The 19,872-nt window shown below is 46.6% G+C and overlaps 1 protein-coding gene across 2 annotated transcripts in view; it reads left to right on the forward strand.

The window, feature by feature from the left end:
• GRIPAP1 (GRIP1 associated protein 1) overlaps window positions 1-19,872 on the forward strand; it is a 127,174-nt gene that overhangs the window by 38,273 nt on the left and 69,029 nt on the right. For both annotated transcript variants that reach the window (XM_063936083.1, XM_063936084.1), the window contains 5 exons: window positions 1,952-2,065; window positions 2,154-2,231; window positions 2,311-2,406; window positions 2,626-2,682; window positions 4,087-4,186. In XM_063936083.1, coding sequence (XP_063792153.1) covers window positions 1,952-2,065; window positions 2,154-2,231; window positions 2,311-2,406; window positions 2,626-2,682; window positions 4,087-4,186 — 445 coding nt within the window. The remainder of the gene's footprint in view (window positions 1-1,951; window positions 2,066-2,153; window positions 2,232-2,310; window positions 2,407-2,625; window positions 2,683-4,086; window positions 4,187-19,872) is intronic.

The following is a 19,872-nucleotide window of genomic DNA, read 5'->3' on the forward strand; positions in this document are numbered from 1 at the left end:
AATTTACTTACCGATAATTCTATTTCTCGTAGTCCGTAGTGGATGCTGGGCGCCCATCCCAAGTGCGGATTGTCTGCAATACTGGTACATAGTTATTGTTACCAAAAAATCGGGTTATTGCTGTAGTGAGCCATCTTTTCTAGAGGCTCCTCTGTTATCATGCTGTTAACTGGGTTTAGATCACAAGTTATATGGTGTGATTGGTGTGGCTGGTATGAGTCTTACCCGGGATTCAAAATCCTTCCTTATTGTGTACGCTCGTCCGGGCACAGTATCCTAACTGAGGCTTGGAGGAGGGTCATGGGGGGAGGAGCCAGTGCACACCAGGTACTCTTAAAGCTTTTACTTTTGTGCCCAGTCTCCTGCAGAGCCGCTAATCCCCATGGTCCTTACGGAGTCCCCAGCATCCACTACGGACTACGAGAAATAGAATTATCGGTAAGTAAATTCTTATTTTTTCCTGACACTCCCAGAAAACGAGCAGTTACCACCCCCAAACGTCCGCTTCCTGTCACTCAGCCTGCGTTCACCTAGCGATCAAAAAGACGCAGGATTTTTTTGCAGTTTGGCCTCACGTCTGCGCATTATGATCTGTACACATGCGCAGTCATTCGCTAATCAGCCGTTGTTTGATTTCGCACAACAGCTTTCAGGTCTGAATTAGGCCCTAAGTCTGATGGCTTCCAGTCACAAACCTTTATAGTCTATAAAGGTCAAGAGTCCTCCAACCTATAAGCTGCATTTATGGAAGCTCTGCTGATCCCTTGCTCTTTCAGTATACGTGTATCTTATCTTCCCTTCTGGTATTACCTGGTGTCGTCATGAATATCCATCGAGAATGTGTTCAGACAGTTCTCATGGCTCCAGCGTGGCCTTGGAGGTAGGGGCTTTCAGATCTGATAATCCTCCCTCAGTTCTGAAGGCTTCCTCCTTGGTATGAGCTCATAGGAATCCATATAGCTTCCTCCAGTTACCAGCATGGAGCTTTCAGTCCAGCTCTGGTTGAGGAGGTATTCTCATAAACAAGGTGAACTAATGAGTAAAGCTCTTAGACTCAAGGCCGTGCCGTTTACATGGGGCTCTTGAAGCTGTATCCCCCGTAGCTTTTGTGTACTGTACTGTGAGTTTAAAGACTAATGTTGTGGATCAGTTACATACACTGTATATATAATATTTCTTACAACATTTTTGACACTTGCCTTTCCCAGGGAATGATGAAAGAAAAACCAGCACTCACTTTTAGAGAGATAAAAAAAAAACAATTATTTATTCTTCATAAATATTCCATTGCATGTAGACCGACAGCTGCTGACTATATGCAATGGAATCTTTATGAAGAATAAATAATCAGGGTTTTTTTTTATCTGTAAAAGTGAGTGCTGGTTTTTCTTTATTCATTCCCTGGAAAAAGTGAGTGTCCGTTTTAACCCTTTTTTGATCTTGCACCACCATTTGTTTTGTTTGTTATATGTTTCACCGAGTGCTGTCTTAAACATATATATATATATATATATATATATATATATATATATGTTTATGTGTGTGTTTTTATATCTTGAAAACGGTAGTACAACCGAAACGTTGATAAACCGCATGGTGTATCCTTGTTATCTCCGTGAGTGCCGCACCCACGATATATATATATATATATATATATATATATAATATAATATAAGAAATGGGGGGATAGGGGTACCGGCGACAAGTGTGGCTAAAAACAATGTTTTTATATGCTTTAAGAAGGCCAAAAAGATGTTATAAAATTATAAAAATAAGTTTTTAATATATACGAGAGTAAAAACAGTTTCAAGAAAGATAATTTTTTAAAAATACGAGAAAAAGTTTTTTCATATAAAACTAACGTGATAGGATAGGAATTCAAACTTAGCTTTAAGAACAATGGGTGGTCAGTACAGTGTGTGTGTATATATAATCTTGGTTTTGTTTTTAGGCCCGCTGCAGAGAACTGGAAGGATTGCAGCAAACTACAGAGGAGCTGCGCTTACAGATTCAGTCACTAGAGGGAACCAAAGGGTGGTTTGAGCGACGGTTGAAGGATGCGGAGGTGAGTGGGGGAAATGGTCTGAGTTTTAGTATCTAGGTCTCTATGTACAGTATGTGTCCTGTTTATCAATCTGTTGTACTTGTTGCAGGAGACAGTTGAGCGGAACCAGCTGCAGCACCTGGAGGACTTGGCCAAACGGCGGGATGAACATTCTGCGGAGCTGCAGGTAAGTTTGGGACTTGATATGGCGGGGTTCATGTGACAGTCATACAGTTGGTTTATGCCATTCATGTTATCTCCTGCAGGTGAAACAACACGAGCTGGAGACACTCATGGGGCAAATAAAGGCTTTTGAGAAAGAGAGAGAGAGTTTTAATGAGACAATAGAGCAGCTGAGACAGGTGAGACCTCCGCCATGCACCCAACTCTCCTACGTTCTCCGCCCACGTTACCTTCTCTGTGCCCAGCCCGGGGCTTGTGGTGTTCATAACTACTATGTCTCTTACTGGTAACCTTACTAAATGTACTATTATACAGGGATCTCCTGTCTGGGGATGGGGGATGTCACACGTGGCTGTCAGCGGTGGTGATTAGTAATATAGATTTGTTTTACTTACCAGGAGGTAAAAGATACAGCGGATGGACAGAGAATCTTGGAGAAGAGAGGGAGTGCAGCTGTGAGTATATAGCCTATCCTAATACACAGATCCCTCCTCCTTATACACTGGTATCAGGACATCCCACATCTCCCCTCCTCCTAATACACAGATATCAGGACACACTGACCTCTCCGCTCCTCCTAATACACAGACATCAGGGGGCACTGACCTCTCCCCTCCTCCTAATACACAGACATCAGGACACACTGACCTCTCCTCTCCTCCTAATTCACAGACATCAGGACACACTGACCTCTCCCCTCCTCCTAATACACAGACATCAGGACACACTGACCTCTCCCCTCCTCCTAATACACAGACATCAGGACACGCTGACCTCTCCCCTCCTCCTAATACACAGACATCAGGACACACTGACCTCTCCCCTCCTAATACACAGACATCAGGGGACACGGACCTCTCCCCTCCTCCTAATACACAGACATCGGGACACACTGACCTCTCCCCTCCTCCTAATACACAGACATCAGGACACACTGACCTCTCCTCTCCTCCTAATACACAGACATCAGGGGGCACTGACCTCTCCCCTCCTCCTAATACACAGACATCAGGACACACTGACCTCTCCCCTCCTCCTAATACACAGACATCAGGACACACTGACCTCTCCTCTCCTCCTAATACACAGACATCAGGGCACACTGACCTCTCCTCTCCTCCTAATACACAGACACCAGGGGACACTGACCTCTCCACTCCTCCTAATACACAGACATCAGGACACTGACCTCTCCCCTCCTCCTAATACACAGACATCAGGATACTGACCTCTCCTCCTCCTCCTCCTCCTAATACACAGACATCAGGACACACTGACCTCTCCCCTCCTCCTAATACACAGACATCAGGACACACTGACCTCTCCTCTCCTCCTAATACACAGACATCAGGACACACTGACCTCTCCCCTCCTCCTAATACACAGACATCAGGACACACTGACCTCTCCCCTCCTCCTAATACACAGACATCAGGACACACTGACCTCTCCCCTCCTCCTAATACACAGACATCAGGACACTGACCTCTCCCCTCCTCCTAATACACAGACATCAGGACACACTGACCTCTCCCCTCCTCCTAATACACAGACATCAGGACGCACTGACCTCTCCCCACCTCCTAATACACAGACATCAGGACACACTGACCTCTCTCCTCCTCCTAATACACAGACATCAGGACACGCTGACCTCTCCCCTCCTCCTAATACACAGACATTAGGACGCACTGACCTCTCCCCACCTCCTAATACACAGACATCAGGACACACTGACCTCTCTCCTCCTCCTAATACACAGACATCAGGACACGCTGACCTCTCCCCTCCTCCTAATACACAGACATCAGGACACATACTAATACTAATATACAGCATTGTTTCCCTATCACCCGCAGCTAAAAGACCTGAAAAGACAACTGCATCTGGAGAGGAAGAGGGCGGATAAGTTACAGGAACGTCTGCAAGAGATTCTCACCAACAGTAAAACACGGACAGGTGAGTGTAGGAGTTCCCGTGCTCTGACATGTCCGTTACATGCGTGTGATTCTATGGCTCTGCTGTGTCTTCCTGTAAGAGCTTACGGGGCCTCTTAGTAGAGTCTTTCCTAGGTAACTTTGTATATCCGTTGCTTCAGAATACAAATGTATATAATAAAGCGAAGTGGTGATAAAACTTACATTTATCAACCAAACGGGCACAATACTGGTTAGCAAGCAGACGGGCAAGCGATGTGTACGTTAGGTCTCACGTACACCAACCTGATTACAATGGTTGATGCGGTACTTTATCACCTTCCAATTTATCACTCACCGAGCTTAATAAATCTGCCCCTGAGGGAGTAGCAGGAGAGAAAGAGAAAGGGGAATAGAAAAAGAGGAAAAGAAGAAGAGTCGAAGGGGTAAAGCGGAACATAAGTTTTTAATATCTATATTCATCCATATACACATCTCCTGGTGTTAATACTGGCACTTTATTCCTGCCGCATAATTTGTTTAGTACCATGGTGATACTAACGAATTTTCCACTGATATTTACCATAACTTATCTGTCCGGCAAGGTTCAGTGGTGTCCCCCATCCTCCGCAGCATTCTCTGCTGAGTTGCCGGCGGCCTAATGCTGGCCGCTATGGGCTGCTGACTAAGGCACGCATATGACGGCCATCAGCCAGTACTGCAACCTAGAGGGGACTCGGCAAATCCTGGAAAGTCTTGGAGCGTTGGCAGCAAATATACTGTAGTCTGGTCGGTGCTACATACTTACCGGAGGGATGTTAATGCATATTGGGGGTAATTCAGACCTGATCATAGGAGCAAATTTGTGAGCAGTTGGGTAAAACCATGTGCTCTGCAGGGGGGGAAAGGGGGGGGCAGATGTAACGTGCAGAGTGGCTTAGATTTGGGTGGGGTGTGTTCAAACTGAAATCTAAATTGCAGTGTAAAAATAAAGCAGGCAGTATTTACCCTGCACAGAAACAATATAACCCACCCAAATCTAACTCTCTCTGCACATGTTACATCTGCCCCCACCTGCAGCGCACATGGTTTTGCCCAACTGCTAACAAATTTGCTGCTACGATCAGGTCTGAATTAGGTCCATTGGGCTGATTTCCTCTCTTCGTGCCAGCAGGAGTCCTGTAAGCCCGCCAGTTGTTTCATTACAATAAGCGGAGCCTTCCTGTGATTATTGCATGCACCAGCTGCTGGGGGGACGATAATGCATATTGTGCTGGACTATATTTTTTCATGCCAGCAAAGGTCCCGTCAGAGTTTACTTTATTGCACCTTCTGTGTAGATCTTTGTACATGATAAATGCACCTACCTGTTAGAAGAAAGACAGCAGGATTTCATAGATGTTATATTACCTCCATTAATGACTGCCATTTAAACCTAAATGTATCGGAGTTGATTCAGTTTATGAATTGTTTATAGCAATGTTTGAATATTATCCGGAATGTTTTAATATTTATTATGTTTAATGTTGATCATTTTGAATAATTGTGAAACTACATTACATTACCTCTGTGTTCTGATTGAATTGTCTCGCGTCATTGTGAAGGAAGCGCTGATTACTCCCTGTCTTAGAATGACCTTTGTCTGATACCAGCAGCAAGTCTCCAGTAGAGTGTTTGAGTCAGGGAACTTGCATGTATTTTTCAGTTTTTGCATTTATTACACCCGTGTGTTTAGTGGCTGACCTCCTACCCCCAGAACGGGGTGTCAGACAGGATTAAAGCAGGGCCAGTAAATGGCTACATTATCATGGACGCTGCTTGTTCTCCTGTCCTGGCACTGCTTTCGTCCTGCGACCTGCAGATTAAAGCCGACTCTTCACTACAACCTCCAGCGTAGACTTATCCCCATCACCGCTTTAGCTGGTGGCAGAAGTGGGATAAATCCAGGTGGCTGCCTGAAGGCCACAGCTGAGCATAGGAGTACCTGCAGCACAGGGAGTCGTACGCTGCTCCGTGTGCCAGGAAAAAAGGCCTCAGGCTCCTTCCTATTTAATAAGGAAATATGAGGAGAGGACGGAGCTAGTGAGCGGCGAAGAAAACAGAAAGTGGCATATACCCGCAGCAGGTGGCTTTGGACATATGACGGAAGGGAAGGGAGCTACGTCCTGTCATCGAGCTGTTCCCACTGCTACTAACCAAATTCTGGCATCCTGAGGTACAGCCTAATGAAGAGCGTGTAGGAGAGTGACTGCCGCAAAGTATGTGGGGTTGCCTAGACCTTTGCGTGGAACATGACTAAGACATATGGCATAGGCTACAGTATTTCTTGCCTTAGATGTCCAGAATGTCAGAATGTGGCAGTCTTGGGCAACATCCTTGTAGATGTAGTCCTGAGATGAATTTAGACAAGGGACTGTGTTGGTTTACTTCCCGTAACCAGGAGTCCAGTTCCAGACTTCAGGCTTTATTTATTTAAGTTTCTTATATAGCGAAGCATATTCCGTTGCGCTTTACAATTAGAACAACAGTAATAGAACAAAACTGGGTAAAAACAGACAGACATAGAGGTAGGAAGGCCCTGCTCGCAAGCTTACAATCTATAGGGAAAGAGGCATAGATACACAAGGATAGATGCTACCTATTGCATAATGGTCCACCAGATTGCTAGGTTCTTAATGGGTTGTATGATATGATCACCCCGTAATGTTGGCCAAGTGTCAGGAGAGTGTGAGAGTAAAGAAATACAAGATATGTGATGTTATGTGTACTGTACAGAGAAGATGTAATTAGATAGGTAATCACTGAAGGTTATGTGCGTGGGTCTGGAATTTGATAGGCTTGTCTGAAGAGGTGAGTTTTGAGGGAACGTTTAAAGGTTTGGAGACTAGAGGCGAGTCTTATTGTGCGTGGGAGGGCATTCCACAGAGTGCGTGAAGCCCGGATAAAGTCCTATAGAAGGACAACCAGAAAAAGATACCACGCCCTTGGAGAGACGACCTCTATAGCTTGGAAAATTATGTTTGCATTTAGCTCAATATTGTTGAATTGATCAGAGAGGAGCCAGCTCCAGTAGTGGTTAGTGTAACGCACGGAAGGTGCTACTCCTGGAGCATATACAATGGGTGGTTCCACTCTTACCAGTTGCCCATGAAATCCCTGTTAATCTGCAGAGTCACACAGAAAATATTTGCTCCCTACAGTGTCTCTAAGTTTTAAATCTTTAAGTGCTTTGGGCAACCAGTACATACACTCCCCTTAGTAGCATTGGCGTACAGTATTGGGAGGAGACTCCCTAAATTGTGGACACCTGCAAGTGTTTTGGCATTCCCGTCATTGCAAAGAGTTCTGGGGAGTGTTTCAATACTAGGAGCACCAAACTATAATAAATACTTTTATTGTACAGACTAACATGCCCACGTCTGGGCTTGGAGCAGTATTTGACCAGGAGAGGCCTAAGAGCGTTCTGAGAGTGGTGGGCTGTGAAGAAAAGTCAGCCCCAGTTTTTTAAGCACTGTTATTGTGGTGACCGACCACAATCCTTTAAAGTGGCTGCACCGTACCTTAGCGGGAAAATGACAGATTGCTGGTGGAGTACTGAGGCTTATGGCATTCATTTTATCTTGGTCTGAGGAACCAGCCAATAGGCCAAGTGTTTACTCGGAATCCCTGAGACCTATCACCAGACACACGGTGGGAGCAGCCATTTTGTCGTCTGACCCAATACTTGAATGCAGCCAATATAATATCCATCCACCAAGAGCTGGTGACATCACCGAGTAAAAAGCTCCCAGTTTATTGATTGGCTGCACTCTCATTAATATTGATGTGATGGGGGTCACTTTAACATCGGCTGTAACGGTAAAACAGCGTACACCGTGTAAGATACAATACTGAAATGACTGTGATAAATGCAAGGCGTTCTGGAATGGTAACAATCTCTAAAACAAATCTAACCAACTACTGCGGGGAGGGAAAATTGCTTCTCTGGGAATATGGGAAGTGTCAAACCCCACGCGGACAAACGGGAGAGACAAATTACCTACTTCACAGAATGCGGAGCCAGGATCCACATAAACAGCCGGCAGTAAAGTGAACGGCTTATAAATGCGCATAAAAATCCAATTACCCTAATGGCCACATTTAGATAATTCCTATTCGTTTAGAAATGGACAAAATGGCGGAATAATACAGTTGAAGAAACACTAGCATTATAATTCCATTTGAATGGGAAATTAAAAACAGGCCGTCCGAGTTACTCATTACCGGTGAAGGCAGAAATCTGTATTGTGTTTAACCCTTCTGTGTGCTTTTTTATACCTCATTAACCAGCGGGACTCTCCAAAGTTTCAGATAAGTGACGACGATAATAACTTTGTTTTGGCGACGATAATAACTTTGGGGGTCATTCCGAGTTGTTCGCTCGCTAGCAGTTTTTAGCAGCCGTGCAAACGCTATGGCGCCTCCCACTGGGAGTGTATTTTAGCTTAGCAGAAGTGCGAACGAAAGGATCACGGAGCGGTGGCAATTTTTTTTTGTGAAGTTTTAGAGTAGCTCAATACCTACTCAGCGCTTGCGATGACTTCAGACTGTTCAGTTCCTGTTCTGACGTCACGAACACGCCCTGCATTCGCCCAGCCACGCCTGCGTTTTTCCTGGCACGCCAGCGTTTTTTCGTACACACCCTGAAAACGGGCAGCTGACACCCAGAAACGCCCACTTCCTGTCAATCACTCTGCGACCAGCAGTGCGACTGAAAAGCTTTGCTAGACCCTGTGTGAAACTACATCGTTCGTTGTAATAGTACGTCGCGCGTGCGCATTGCACCGCATACACATGCGCAGAAGTGCCGTTATTTTGCCTCATCGCTGCACAGCGAACGACTGCAGCTAGCGATCAACTCGGAATGACCCCCTTTGTTTCTTTGTTTACCCTTAGTTTATCTTTGTGTAGTACAGTATTATGATTTGGTTGGAGATTTGCCTAGTAGTGGTTTCCTTAATACATTAGGAACAGTTGTGGTTTTCCCTAAATCAGTGATTCCAAAACTCACTCAAACAATGTATTAAGCCTTAAAAAGTGGAGAGTGATAATGGGGTCTATTTATTAAGCCGTGGATGGAGATAAATTGCACGGTGATAAAGTACCAGCCAATCAGCTCCTAACTGCCATGTGACAGGCTGTGTTTGAAAAATGACAGGAGCTGGTTGGTTGGTACTTTTAGTATTCTTTATCATTCTCCACTTTATCACTTTTTAAGGCTTAATACATTGCCCTAACTGTGTGGAGTTTGTATATTCTCCCCGTACTTGCGTGGGTTTCCTCCGGGTACTCCGGTTTCCTCCCACAAACCAAAAATATACTGGTAGGTTAATTGTCTCCTAACAAAAAATTAACCCTAGCGTGAATGTGTGTGTACATGTGATGGGGAATATAGAGTGTAAGCTCCACTGGGGCAGGGACTGATGTGAATGAGCAAATATTCTCTGTAAAGCGCTGCGGAATATGTGTGCGCTATATAAATAACTGGTAATAATAATAATGTAGGCCTCAGTCCTTAAGGCACCCTAGTACTCCAGGTTTGAAGTAGAATCCATGCTTGAGCACAGATGGCTGGTGCTAATTAAACCACTTCGTGCTCATATAGGATATCCGTAAAACCTGGACGGTTAGGGTGCCTTGAGCATCAAGTTGGGGTACCAATATGGGAATACGCCAAACCCATTATCTCAGTGAGTAGTCCTTTAAATGGAATTACCCAGAATTCTATTCTTCTTTTGAGTGATTTCTTTGTGAGCTCTTTCTAAGGAGTTGTCATATATTTCCTATTTATGTAGTGATACCTGGAAGAGCGTGCAGCTAAATGTGTGTCCGTATGGAAGGAGCTGGGCAGCTAATTATATCTTCCCCTTGGTCAGTCCTTTATTTTGGTGATGTCCTATATGGACTGCACGGATGGCGTAGTGGTTAGATGTACTGTCTCACATCACTGAGGTCACACATTAAATTCCTGTCTATATGTGTGGAGTTTGTATGTTCTTCCCATTTGTGTGACCTTTCTCCAGGTACTCTGGTTTCCTCCCACACTCCAAGAACATACTGGTAGGTAACTGTACAGAACTAACCCTAGTGTATACTCATATGGTAGGGAATATAGGGCCTGATTCAGCTGCGATTTTCTGACTCCGTCATCGCGCGTGTGCAGTGCAGCTTTGGCACACGTGCAGCAGCACAACAATCGCTCCACTACGTCCCATGTGGACATTGCGTAAATCTGAATCCGAGCCCTTAGAGTGTAAGCTCCACTGGGGCAGGGACTGATGTGAGTGACCGCGATATTCCTCTGTACAGCGGCGTGGAATATGCGTGCGCTATATCAATAACTGTTAATTACTAAAAATACTCTGTTACGTCATAACACATCCTAATCTGTTGCTGCCAATACTCACGGCTGAGTTTAAAGAGTTTTCTGTCGCCATGGCGATGTGTCGTTTAGTTTCTGCTGTTACACGCTATGGACGCATCGCCAGTAGCTGCATAATGACAGAAGAAAGCTGGGAACGTGAGACGGTTGTTGGCAGAGTATGTAATGGGCGAGTAATGAGGGCTGTGCCGCTGTGGTCAGTATGCTTTCAGTCGTTGCTTATTTGACATTGATTACTTCGGAGCAATCCGTAGGTTACTGTATATTGAATGCTGGCGCTGATAAAGTCTGCTTAACACTGATCTGCCGCATTACATTCAATATTTTACCCTGGCCCGCATCTCACTGGCAGTATCTGATCATTTAGTCCTAATTAAGCATTAATGGTCAGCCTAATGTCTATTTACGCTGTGTCCAGTCAAACTGATAGGATGCAAGTCAGGACAGTGATGACACAATCAGGGCACGGAAGCGTAGTTGTGCCGCGTTGGGCCTGGTTATTCTGCCCGGTTGCCGAGGACTGGGAAAATGTATGGCCGTCAATGATGGTGGAGACACCTGATACACACCTGCCACAATGTAATCTAAGGTGCTTCTCTTCTTCTCCACCAATTCCTCGTTTGGCGCTGTTCCTCGGCTTCTTAATTCATATAATTACACTGCTTCTTCCACGCATTGCTCCTTTTTTTTTTTTTCCACCACCAGGTGTAACCTAAAAAATTAAAAGACCAGGCTATTTAGTGTCAATCTGAAATAAATACCCCCTAACGAGTCCTTTAGCGTGATCTATTGTAAGATATGTGCTTTAAAAGATAACCGTTATTCTCTGTCAGTCTTTTATAGCCTCACCCTTCTTAAAATGCAGAGGCTTTTGTCTGTTAGATTAGTGTTAGAACTACACCCCTCTACCATTTCCCTACCCCTCTCTCTCTCCCCCAGTATTATTCTCCTTCTCCACCTCTCTCGCTTCCTTCTTCTACTCCCATCATCCCTCTCACACTCCTTTGTATCCCCCCCCCCTCTCACTCCCCCTCTATCTCCCTCTCTTTTTCCCCCCTCTGTCTTCTTACTCCTGTACTCTCTTCCTCCTCTCCCACTCTCCATCCCTTTCCCTCCTCTTTCCTCCCTCCCTCTCCCCCCCCCCCCCAATATTTCTCTCTCTCTCTCTCCTCTCTCCGTTTCTCTTCCTTTCTCTCCTGACTCCCTTCATCCCTCTCTCCCTTCCTCTATCCCCTCTCTCTTGCTCCCTCTGTCACCCCTCTCTTGCTCCCCCTCTTTCTCCCTTTCTGTTTCCCTCTGTCTTCTTCTCTTCCTCCAGCACTTCTCCCTCCCTCACCCCCCACTCTCTTCCTCCTCTCCCAATCTCCACCCGTCTCCCTTTTTCTCGCTGTCTCCCTCTCTCCTTCTCCCCCTTCTCCCTCTCTCCCCCCGCTCTATCTTTTTATCCCCCTCTCTAGTCTCTACCTCTCTTTTTTTGAGCTCCATTAGCTACAGAAATCATTTTATTTGCTTTAATCTATTTTTCGAAGTCATTCCTGATTGATTTGCTGGATTCCTGGCAAATTAAACTCTAAACGCTAGAATAATTAACTCTGGACATCTCATTAGACAATTCCAGATACATTAACTCCTACACAGGTGGAAATGCGAGCAGCTGTAGTAGAAGAGGAATAATAGGGGGGATGTTGGAATAGCAGAGATGATGCAGACGCGCTGCTCTACTAGGGTTGAAGACAATAGACAATGTAGGAGGCGAAAATGGGGGATAAATACATTTGTGTGAGCAGAGGTAGCTGCAGCAATGGATGTGGCAGTAAGAATGATCAGCAGGTGACATCAGTCATAGTGGATGGGTAGCACAGTAAGAGGTGTTGAAGAATGGAGCGAGGAAGGAGGAGGAAGAATGACTGGAATATAGAAGTAGCAGTGAAAGGGTTAATGAATAGCTGAGAAAGCAACAGTGTGGGAAGGAGGAGGAAGCAGAATGGCATCAGACTGAAACTAATTGTTTGAGAAGCAGGGATGGCAAAGTGGGCAGCCGTAAGAATTCACAGAAGCAGTGATACTGGGAAGGTGGTCCAGGAGGAGAAGTAGCAGGAGATATAGCTGTAGTGTGAGATGTAGAAACAGTGATACTGGGAAGGTGGTCCAGGAGGAGAAGTAGCAGGAGATATAGCTGTAGTGTGTGAGATGTAGAAGCAGTGATACTGGGAAGGTGGTCCAGGAGGAGAAGTAGCAGGAGATATAGCTGTAGTGTGAGATGTAGAAGCAGTGATACTGGGAAGGTGCTCCAGGAGATATAGCTGTAGTGTGAGATGTAGAAGCAGTGATACTGGGAAGGTGGTCCAGGAGGAGACGTAGCAGGGGATATAGCTGTAGTGTGAGATGTAGAAGCAGTGATACTGGGAAGGTGGTCCAGGAGGAGAAGTAGCAGGAGATATAGCTGTAGTGTGAAATGTAGAAGCAGTGATACTGGGAAGGTGGTCCAGGAGGAGAAGTAGCAGGAGATAGCTGTAGTGTGTGATGTAGAAGTAGTGATACTGGGAAGGTGGTCCAGGAGGAGAAGTAGCAGGAGATATAGCTGTAGTGTGTGAGATGTAGAAGCAGTAATACTGGGAAGGTGGTCCAGGAGGAGAAGTAGCAGGAGATATAGCTGTAGTGTGAGATGTAGAAGCAGTGATACTGGGAAGGTGGTCCAGGAGGAGAAGTAGCAGGGGATATAGCTGTAGTGTGTGATGTAGAAGCAGTGATACTGGGAAGGTGGTCCAGGAGGAGAAGTAGCAGGAGATATAGCTGTAGTGTGAAATGTAGAAGCAGTGATACTGGGAATGTGGTCCAGGAGGAGAAGTAGCAGGAGATATAGCTGTAGTGTGAGATGTAGAAGCAGTGATACTGGGAAGGTGGTCCAGGAGGAGAAGTAGCAGGAGATATAGCTGTAGTGTGTGATGTAGAAGCAGTGATACTGGGAAGGTGGTCCAGGAGGAGAAGTAGCAGGAGATATAGCTGTAGTGTGAGATGTAGAAGCAGTGATACTGGGAAGGTGGTCCAGGAGGAGAAGTAGCTGGAGATATAGCTGTAGTGTGAGATGTAGAAGCAGTGATACTGGGAAGGTGGTCCAGGAGAAGTAGCAGGAGATTTAGCTGTAGTGTGAGATGTAGAAGCAGTGATACTGGGAAGGTGGTCCAGGAGGAGAAGTAGCAGGAGATATAGCTGTAGTGTGAAATGTAGAAGCAGTGATACAGGGAAGGTGGTCCAGGAGGAGAAGTAGCAGGGGATATAGCTGTAGTGTGAGATGTAGAAGCAGTGATACTGGGAAGGTGGTCCAGGAGGAGAAGTAGCAGGAGATATAGCTGCAGTGTGAGATGTAGAAGCAGTGATACTGGGAAGGAGGTCCAGGAGGAGAAGTAGCAGGAGATATAGCTGTAGTGTGAGATGTAGAAGCAGTGATACTGGTAAGGAAGTCCAGGAGGAGAAGTAGCAGGAGATATAGCTGTAGTGTGTGATGTAGAAGCAGTGATACTGGGAAGGTGGTCCAGGAGGAGAAGTAGCAGGAGATATAGCTGTAGTGTGAGATGTAGAAGCAGTGATACTGGGAAGGTGGTCCAGGAGGAGAAGTAGCTGGAGATATAGCTGTAGTGTGAGATGTAGAAGCAGTGATACTGGGACGGTGGTCCAGGAGGAGAAGTAGCAGGGGATATAGCTGTAGTGTGTGATGTAGAAGCAGTGATACTGGGAAGGTGGTCCAGGAGGAGAAGTAGCAGGAGATATAGATGTAGTGTGAGATGTAGAAGCAGTGATACTGGGAAGGTGGTCCAGGAGGAGAAGTAGCAGGGGATATAGCTGTAGTGTGAGATGTAGAAGCAGTGATACTGGGAAGGTGGTCCAGGAGGAGAAGTAGCAGGGGATATAGCTGTAGTGTGAGATGTAGAAGCAGTGATACTGGGAAGGTGGTCCAGGAGAAGTAGCAGGAGATATAGCTGTAGTGTGAAATGTAGAAGCAGTGATACTGGGAAGGTGGTCCAGGAGGAGAAGTAGCAGGAGATATAGCTGTAGTGTGTGCGATGTAGAAGCAGTGATACTGGGAAGGTGGTCCAGGAGGAGAAGTAGCAGGAGATATAGCTGTAGTGTGAGATGTAGAAGCAGTGATACTGGGAAGGAGGTCCAGGAGGAGAAGTAGCAGGAGATATAGCTGTAGTGTGTGATGTAGAAGCAGTGATACTGGGAAGGTGGTCCAGGAGGAGAAGTAGCAGGAGATATAGCTGTAGTGTGAGATGTAGAAGCAGTGATACTGGAAAGGTGGTCCAGGAGGAGAAGTAGCAGGAGATATAGCTGTAGTGTGAGATGTAGAAGCAGTGATACTGGGAAGGTGGTCCAGGAGGAGAAGTAGCTGGAGATATAGCTGTAGTGTGAGATGTAGAAACAGTGATACTGGGAAGGTGGTCCAGGAGGAGAAGTAGTAGGAGATATAGCTATAGTGTGTGATGTAGAAGCAGTGATACTGGGAAGGTGGTCCAGGAGGAGAAGTAGCAGGAGATATAGCTGTAGTGTGAGATGTAGAAGCAGTGATACTGGGCAGGTGGTCCAGGAGGAGAAGTAGCTGGAGATATAGCTGTAGTGTGAGATGTAGAAGCAGTGATACTGGGCAGGTGGTCCAGGAGGAGAAGTAGCTGGAGATATAGCTGTAGTGTGAGATGTAGAAGCAGTGATACTGGGAAGGTGGTCCAGGAGGAGAAGTAGCTGGAGATATAGCTGTAGTGTGAAATGTAGAAGCAGTGATACTGGGAAGGTGGTCAAGGAGGAGAAGTAGCAGGAGATATAGCTGTAGTGTGAGATGTAGAAGCAGTGATACTGGGAAGGTGGTCCAGGAGGAGAAGTAGCAGGAGATATAGCTGTAGTGTGTGATGTAGAAGCAGTGATACTGGGAAGGTGGTCCAGGAGGAGAAGTAGCAGGAGATATAGCTGTAGTGTGAGATGTAGAAGCAGTGATACTGGGAAGGAAGTCCAGGAGGAGAAGTAGCAGGAGATATAGCTGTAGTGTGAGATGTGGAAGCAGTGATACTGGGCAGGTGGTCCAGGAGGAGAAGTAGCTGGAGATATAGCTGTAGTGTGAGATGTAGAAACAGTGATACTGGGAAGGTGGTCCAGGAGGAGAAGTAGTAGGAGATATAGCTATAGTGTGTGATGTAGAAGCAGTGATACTGGGAAGGTGGTCCAGGAGGAGAAGTAGCAGGAGATATAGCTGTAGTGTGAGATGTAGAAGCAGTGATACTGGGCAGGTGGTCCAGGAGGAGAAGTAGCTGGAGACATAGCTGTAGTGTGAGATGTAGAAGCAGTGATACTGGGAAGGTGGTCCAGGAGGAGAAGTAGCTGGAGATATAGCTGTAGTGTGAAATGTAGAAGCAGTGATACTGGGAAGGTGGTCCAGGAGGAGAAGTAGCAGGAGATATAGCTGTAGTGTGTGAAGTAGAAGCAGCGATACTGGGAAGGTGGTCCAGGAGGAGAAGTAGCAGGAGATATAGCTGTAGTGTGAGATGTAGAAACAGTGATACTGGGAAGGTGGTCCAGGAGAAGTAGCAGGAGATATAGCTGTAGTGTGAGATGTAGAAACAGTGATATTGGGAAGGTGGTCCAGGAGGAGAAGTAGTAGGAGATAGCTGTAGTGCGAGATGTAGAAGCAGTGATACTGGGAAGGTGGTCCAGGAGGAGAAGTAGCAGGAGATAGAGCTGTAGTGTGAGATGTAGAAGCAGTAATACTGGGAAGGTGGTCCAGGAGGAGAAGTAGCAGGAGATATAGCTGTAGTGTGAGATGTAGAAGCAGTGATACTGGGAAGGTGGTCCAGGAGAAATAGCAGGAGATATAGCTGTAGTGTGGGATGTAGAAGCCGTGAGACTGGGAAGGTGGTCCAAGAGGAGAAGTAGCAGGCGATATAGCTGTAGTGTGAGATGTAGAAACAGTGATACTGGGAAGGTGTTCCAGGAGGAGAAGTAGCAGGAGATATAGCTGTAGTGTGAAATGTAGAAGCAGTGATACTGGGAAGGTGGTCCAGGAGGAGAAGTAGCAGGAGATATAGCTGTAGTGTGTGAAGTAGAAGCAGCAATACTGGGAAGGTGGTCCAGGAGGAGAAGTAGCAGGAGATATAGCTGTAGTGTGAGATGTTGAATCAGTGATACTGGGAAGGTGGTCCAAGAGGAGAAGTAGCAGGAGATATAGCTGTAGTGTGAGATGTAGAAGCAGTGATACTGGGAAGGTGGTCCAGGAGGAGAAGTAGCAGGAGATATAGCTGTAGTGTGTGATGTAGAAGCAGTGATACTGGGAAGGTGGTCCAGGAGGAGAAGTAGCAGGAGATATAGCTGTAGTGTGAGATGTAGAAGCAGTGATACTGGGAAGGTGGTCCAGGAGGAGAAGTAGCTGGAGATATAGCTGTAGTGTGAGATGTAGAAGCAGTGATACTGGGAAGGTGGTCCAGGAGAAGTAGCAGGAGATATAGCTGTAGTGTGAGATGTAGAAGCAGTGATACTGGGAAGGTGGTCCAGGAGGAGAAGTAGCAGGAGATATAGCTGTAGTGTGAAATGTAGAAGCAGTGATACTGGGAAGGTGGTCCAGGAGGAGAAGTAGCAGGGGATATAGCTGTAGTGTGAGATGTAGAAGCAGTGATACTGGGAAGGTGGTCCAGGAGGAGAAGTAGCAGGAGATATAGCTGCAGTGTGAGATGTAGAAGCAGTGATACTGGGAAGGAGGTCCAGGAGGAGAAGTAGCAGGAGATATAGCTGTAGTGTGAGATGTAGAAGCAGTGATACTGGGAAGGAAGTCCAGGAGGAGAAGTAGCAGGAGATATAGCTGTAGTGTGTGATGTAGAAGCAGTGATACTGGGAAGGTGGTCCAGGAGGAGAAGTAGCAGGAGATATAGCTGTAGTGTGAGATGTAGAAGCAGTGATACTGGGAAGGTGGTCCAGGAGGAGAAGTAGCTGGAGATATAGCTGTAGTGTGAGATGTAGAAGCAGTGATACTGGGACGGTGGTCCAGGAGGAGAAGTAGCAGGGGATATAGCTGTAGTGTGTGATGTAGAAGCAGTGATACTGGGAAGGTGGTCCAGGAGGAGAAGTAGCAGGAGATATAGCTGTAGTGTGAGATGTAGAAGCAGTGATACTGGGAAGGTGGTCCAGGAGGAGAAGTAGCAGGGGATATAGCTGTAGTGTGAGATGTAGAAGCAGTGATACTGGGAAGGTGGTCCAGGAGGAGAAGTAGCAGGGGATATAGCTGTAGTGTGAGATGTAGAAGCAGTGATACTGGGAAGGTGGTCCAGGAGGAGAAGTAGCAGGAGATATAGCTGTAGTGTGAGATGTAGAAGCAGTGATACTGGGCAGGTGGTCCAGGAGGAGAAGTAGCTGGAGATGTAGCTGTAGTGTGAGATGTGGAAGCAGTGATACTGGGCAGGTGGTCCAGGAGGAGAAGTAGCTGGAGATGTAGCTGTAGTGTGAGATGTAGAAGCAGTGATACTGGGAAGGTGGTCCAGGAGGAGAAGTAGCAGGAGATATAGCTGTAGTGTGAGATGTAGAAGCAGTGATACTGGGCAGGTGGTCCAGGAGGAGAAGTAGCAGGAGATATAGCTGTAGTGTGAGATGTAGAAGCAGTGATACTGGGCAGGTGGTCCAGGAGGAGAAGTAGCTGGAGATATAGCTGTAGTGTGAGATGTAGAAACAGTGATACTGGGAAGGTGGTCCAGGAGGAGAAGTAGTAGGAGATATAGCTATAGTGTGTGATGTAGAAGCAGTGATACTGGGAAGGTGGTCCAGGAGGAGAAGTAGCAGGAGAGCTGTAGTGTGAGATGTAGAAGCAGTGATACTGGGCAGGTGGTCCAGGAGGAGAAGTAGCTGGAGATATAGCTGTAGTGTGAGATGTAGAAGCAGTGATACTGGGCAGGTGGTCCAGGAGGAGAAGTAGCTGGAGACATAGCTGTAGTGTGAGATGTAGAAGCAGTGATACTGGGAAGGTGGTCCAGGAGGAGAAGTAGCTGGAGATATAGCTGTAGTGTGAAATGTAGAAGCAGTGATACTGGGAAGGTGGTCAAGGAGGAGAAGTAGCAGGAGATATAGCTGTAGTGTGTGATGTAGAAGCAGTGATACTGGGCAGGTGGTCCAGGAGGATAAGTAGCTGGAGATATAGCTGTAGTGTGAGATGTAGAAGCAGTGATACTGGGAAGGTGGTCCAGGAGAAGTAGCAGGAGATATAGCTGTAGTGTGAAATGTAGAAGCAGTGATACTGGGAAGGTGGTCCAGGAGGAGAAGTAGCAGGAGATATAGCTGTAGTGTGTGAAGTAGAAGCAGCGATACTGGGAAGGTGGTCCAGGAGGAGAAGTAGCAGGAGATATAGCTGTAGTGTGAGATGTAGAAACAGTGATACTGGGAAGGTGGTCCAGGAGAAGTAGCAGGAGATATAGCTGTAGTGTGAGATGTAGAAACAGTGATATTGGGAAGGTGGTCCAGGAGGAGAAGTAGCAGGGGATATAGCTGTAGTGCGAGATGTAGAAGCAGTGATACTGGGAAGGTGGTCCAGGAGGAGAAGTAGCAGGAGATAGAGCTGTAGTGTGAGATGTAGAAGCAGTAATACTGGGAAGGTGGTCCAGGAGGAGAAGTAGCAGGAGATATAGCTGTAGTGTGAGATGTAGAAGCAGTGATACTGGGAAGGTGGTCCAGGAGAAATAGCAGGAGATATAGCTGTAGTGTGTGAAGTAGAAGCAGCAATACTGGGAAGGTGGTCCAGGAGGAGAAGTAGCAGGAGATATAGCTGTAGTGTGAGATGTTGAATCAGTGATACTGGGAAGGTGGTCCAGGAGGAGAAGTAGCAGGAGATATAGCTGTAGTGTGAGATGTAGAAGCCGTGATACTGAGAAGGTGGTCCAAGAGGAGAAGTAGCAGGGGATATAGCTGTAGTGTGAGATGTAGAAGCAGTAGAGTGTAGCCAGGGAATGCATAGGAGTGGTGGAGGTTTCTGCAGAATACAAAGCAGGTATAGAACAGTGGATGATAATCTGTGTAGCAGTATCACCAGTGCCAACTGCAGTGTAAGGAGCAGCATGGTGTGGGACAGGTGTACTCAGGGGGAGCAGCGCAGAGTGGGACAGGTGTACCTGGAGGGAGCAGAGCGGCGTGAGACAGGTGTACACGGGGCGAGCAGAGTGTTGTGGGACGGGTATTCCTGGGGGGGAGCAGAGCAGTGTGGGCCGGTTTTACGACAGGGAATGGGGGGGGGGGGGCAGAGTGTTGTGGGAAAGGTGCACCCGGGGTGAGCAGAGCGGTGTGGGATAGGT

The sequence above is a fragment of the Pseudophryne corroboree genome, chromosome 8 (genome assembly GCF_028390025.1).
Source record: "Pseudophryne corroboree isolate aPseCor3 chromosome 8, aPseCor3.hap2, whole genome shotgun sequence".
NCBI classification, from domain to species: Eukaryota; Metazoa; Chordata; class Amphibia; order Anura; family Myobatrachidae; genus Pseudophryne; species Pseudophryne corroboree.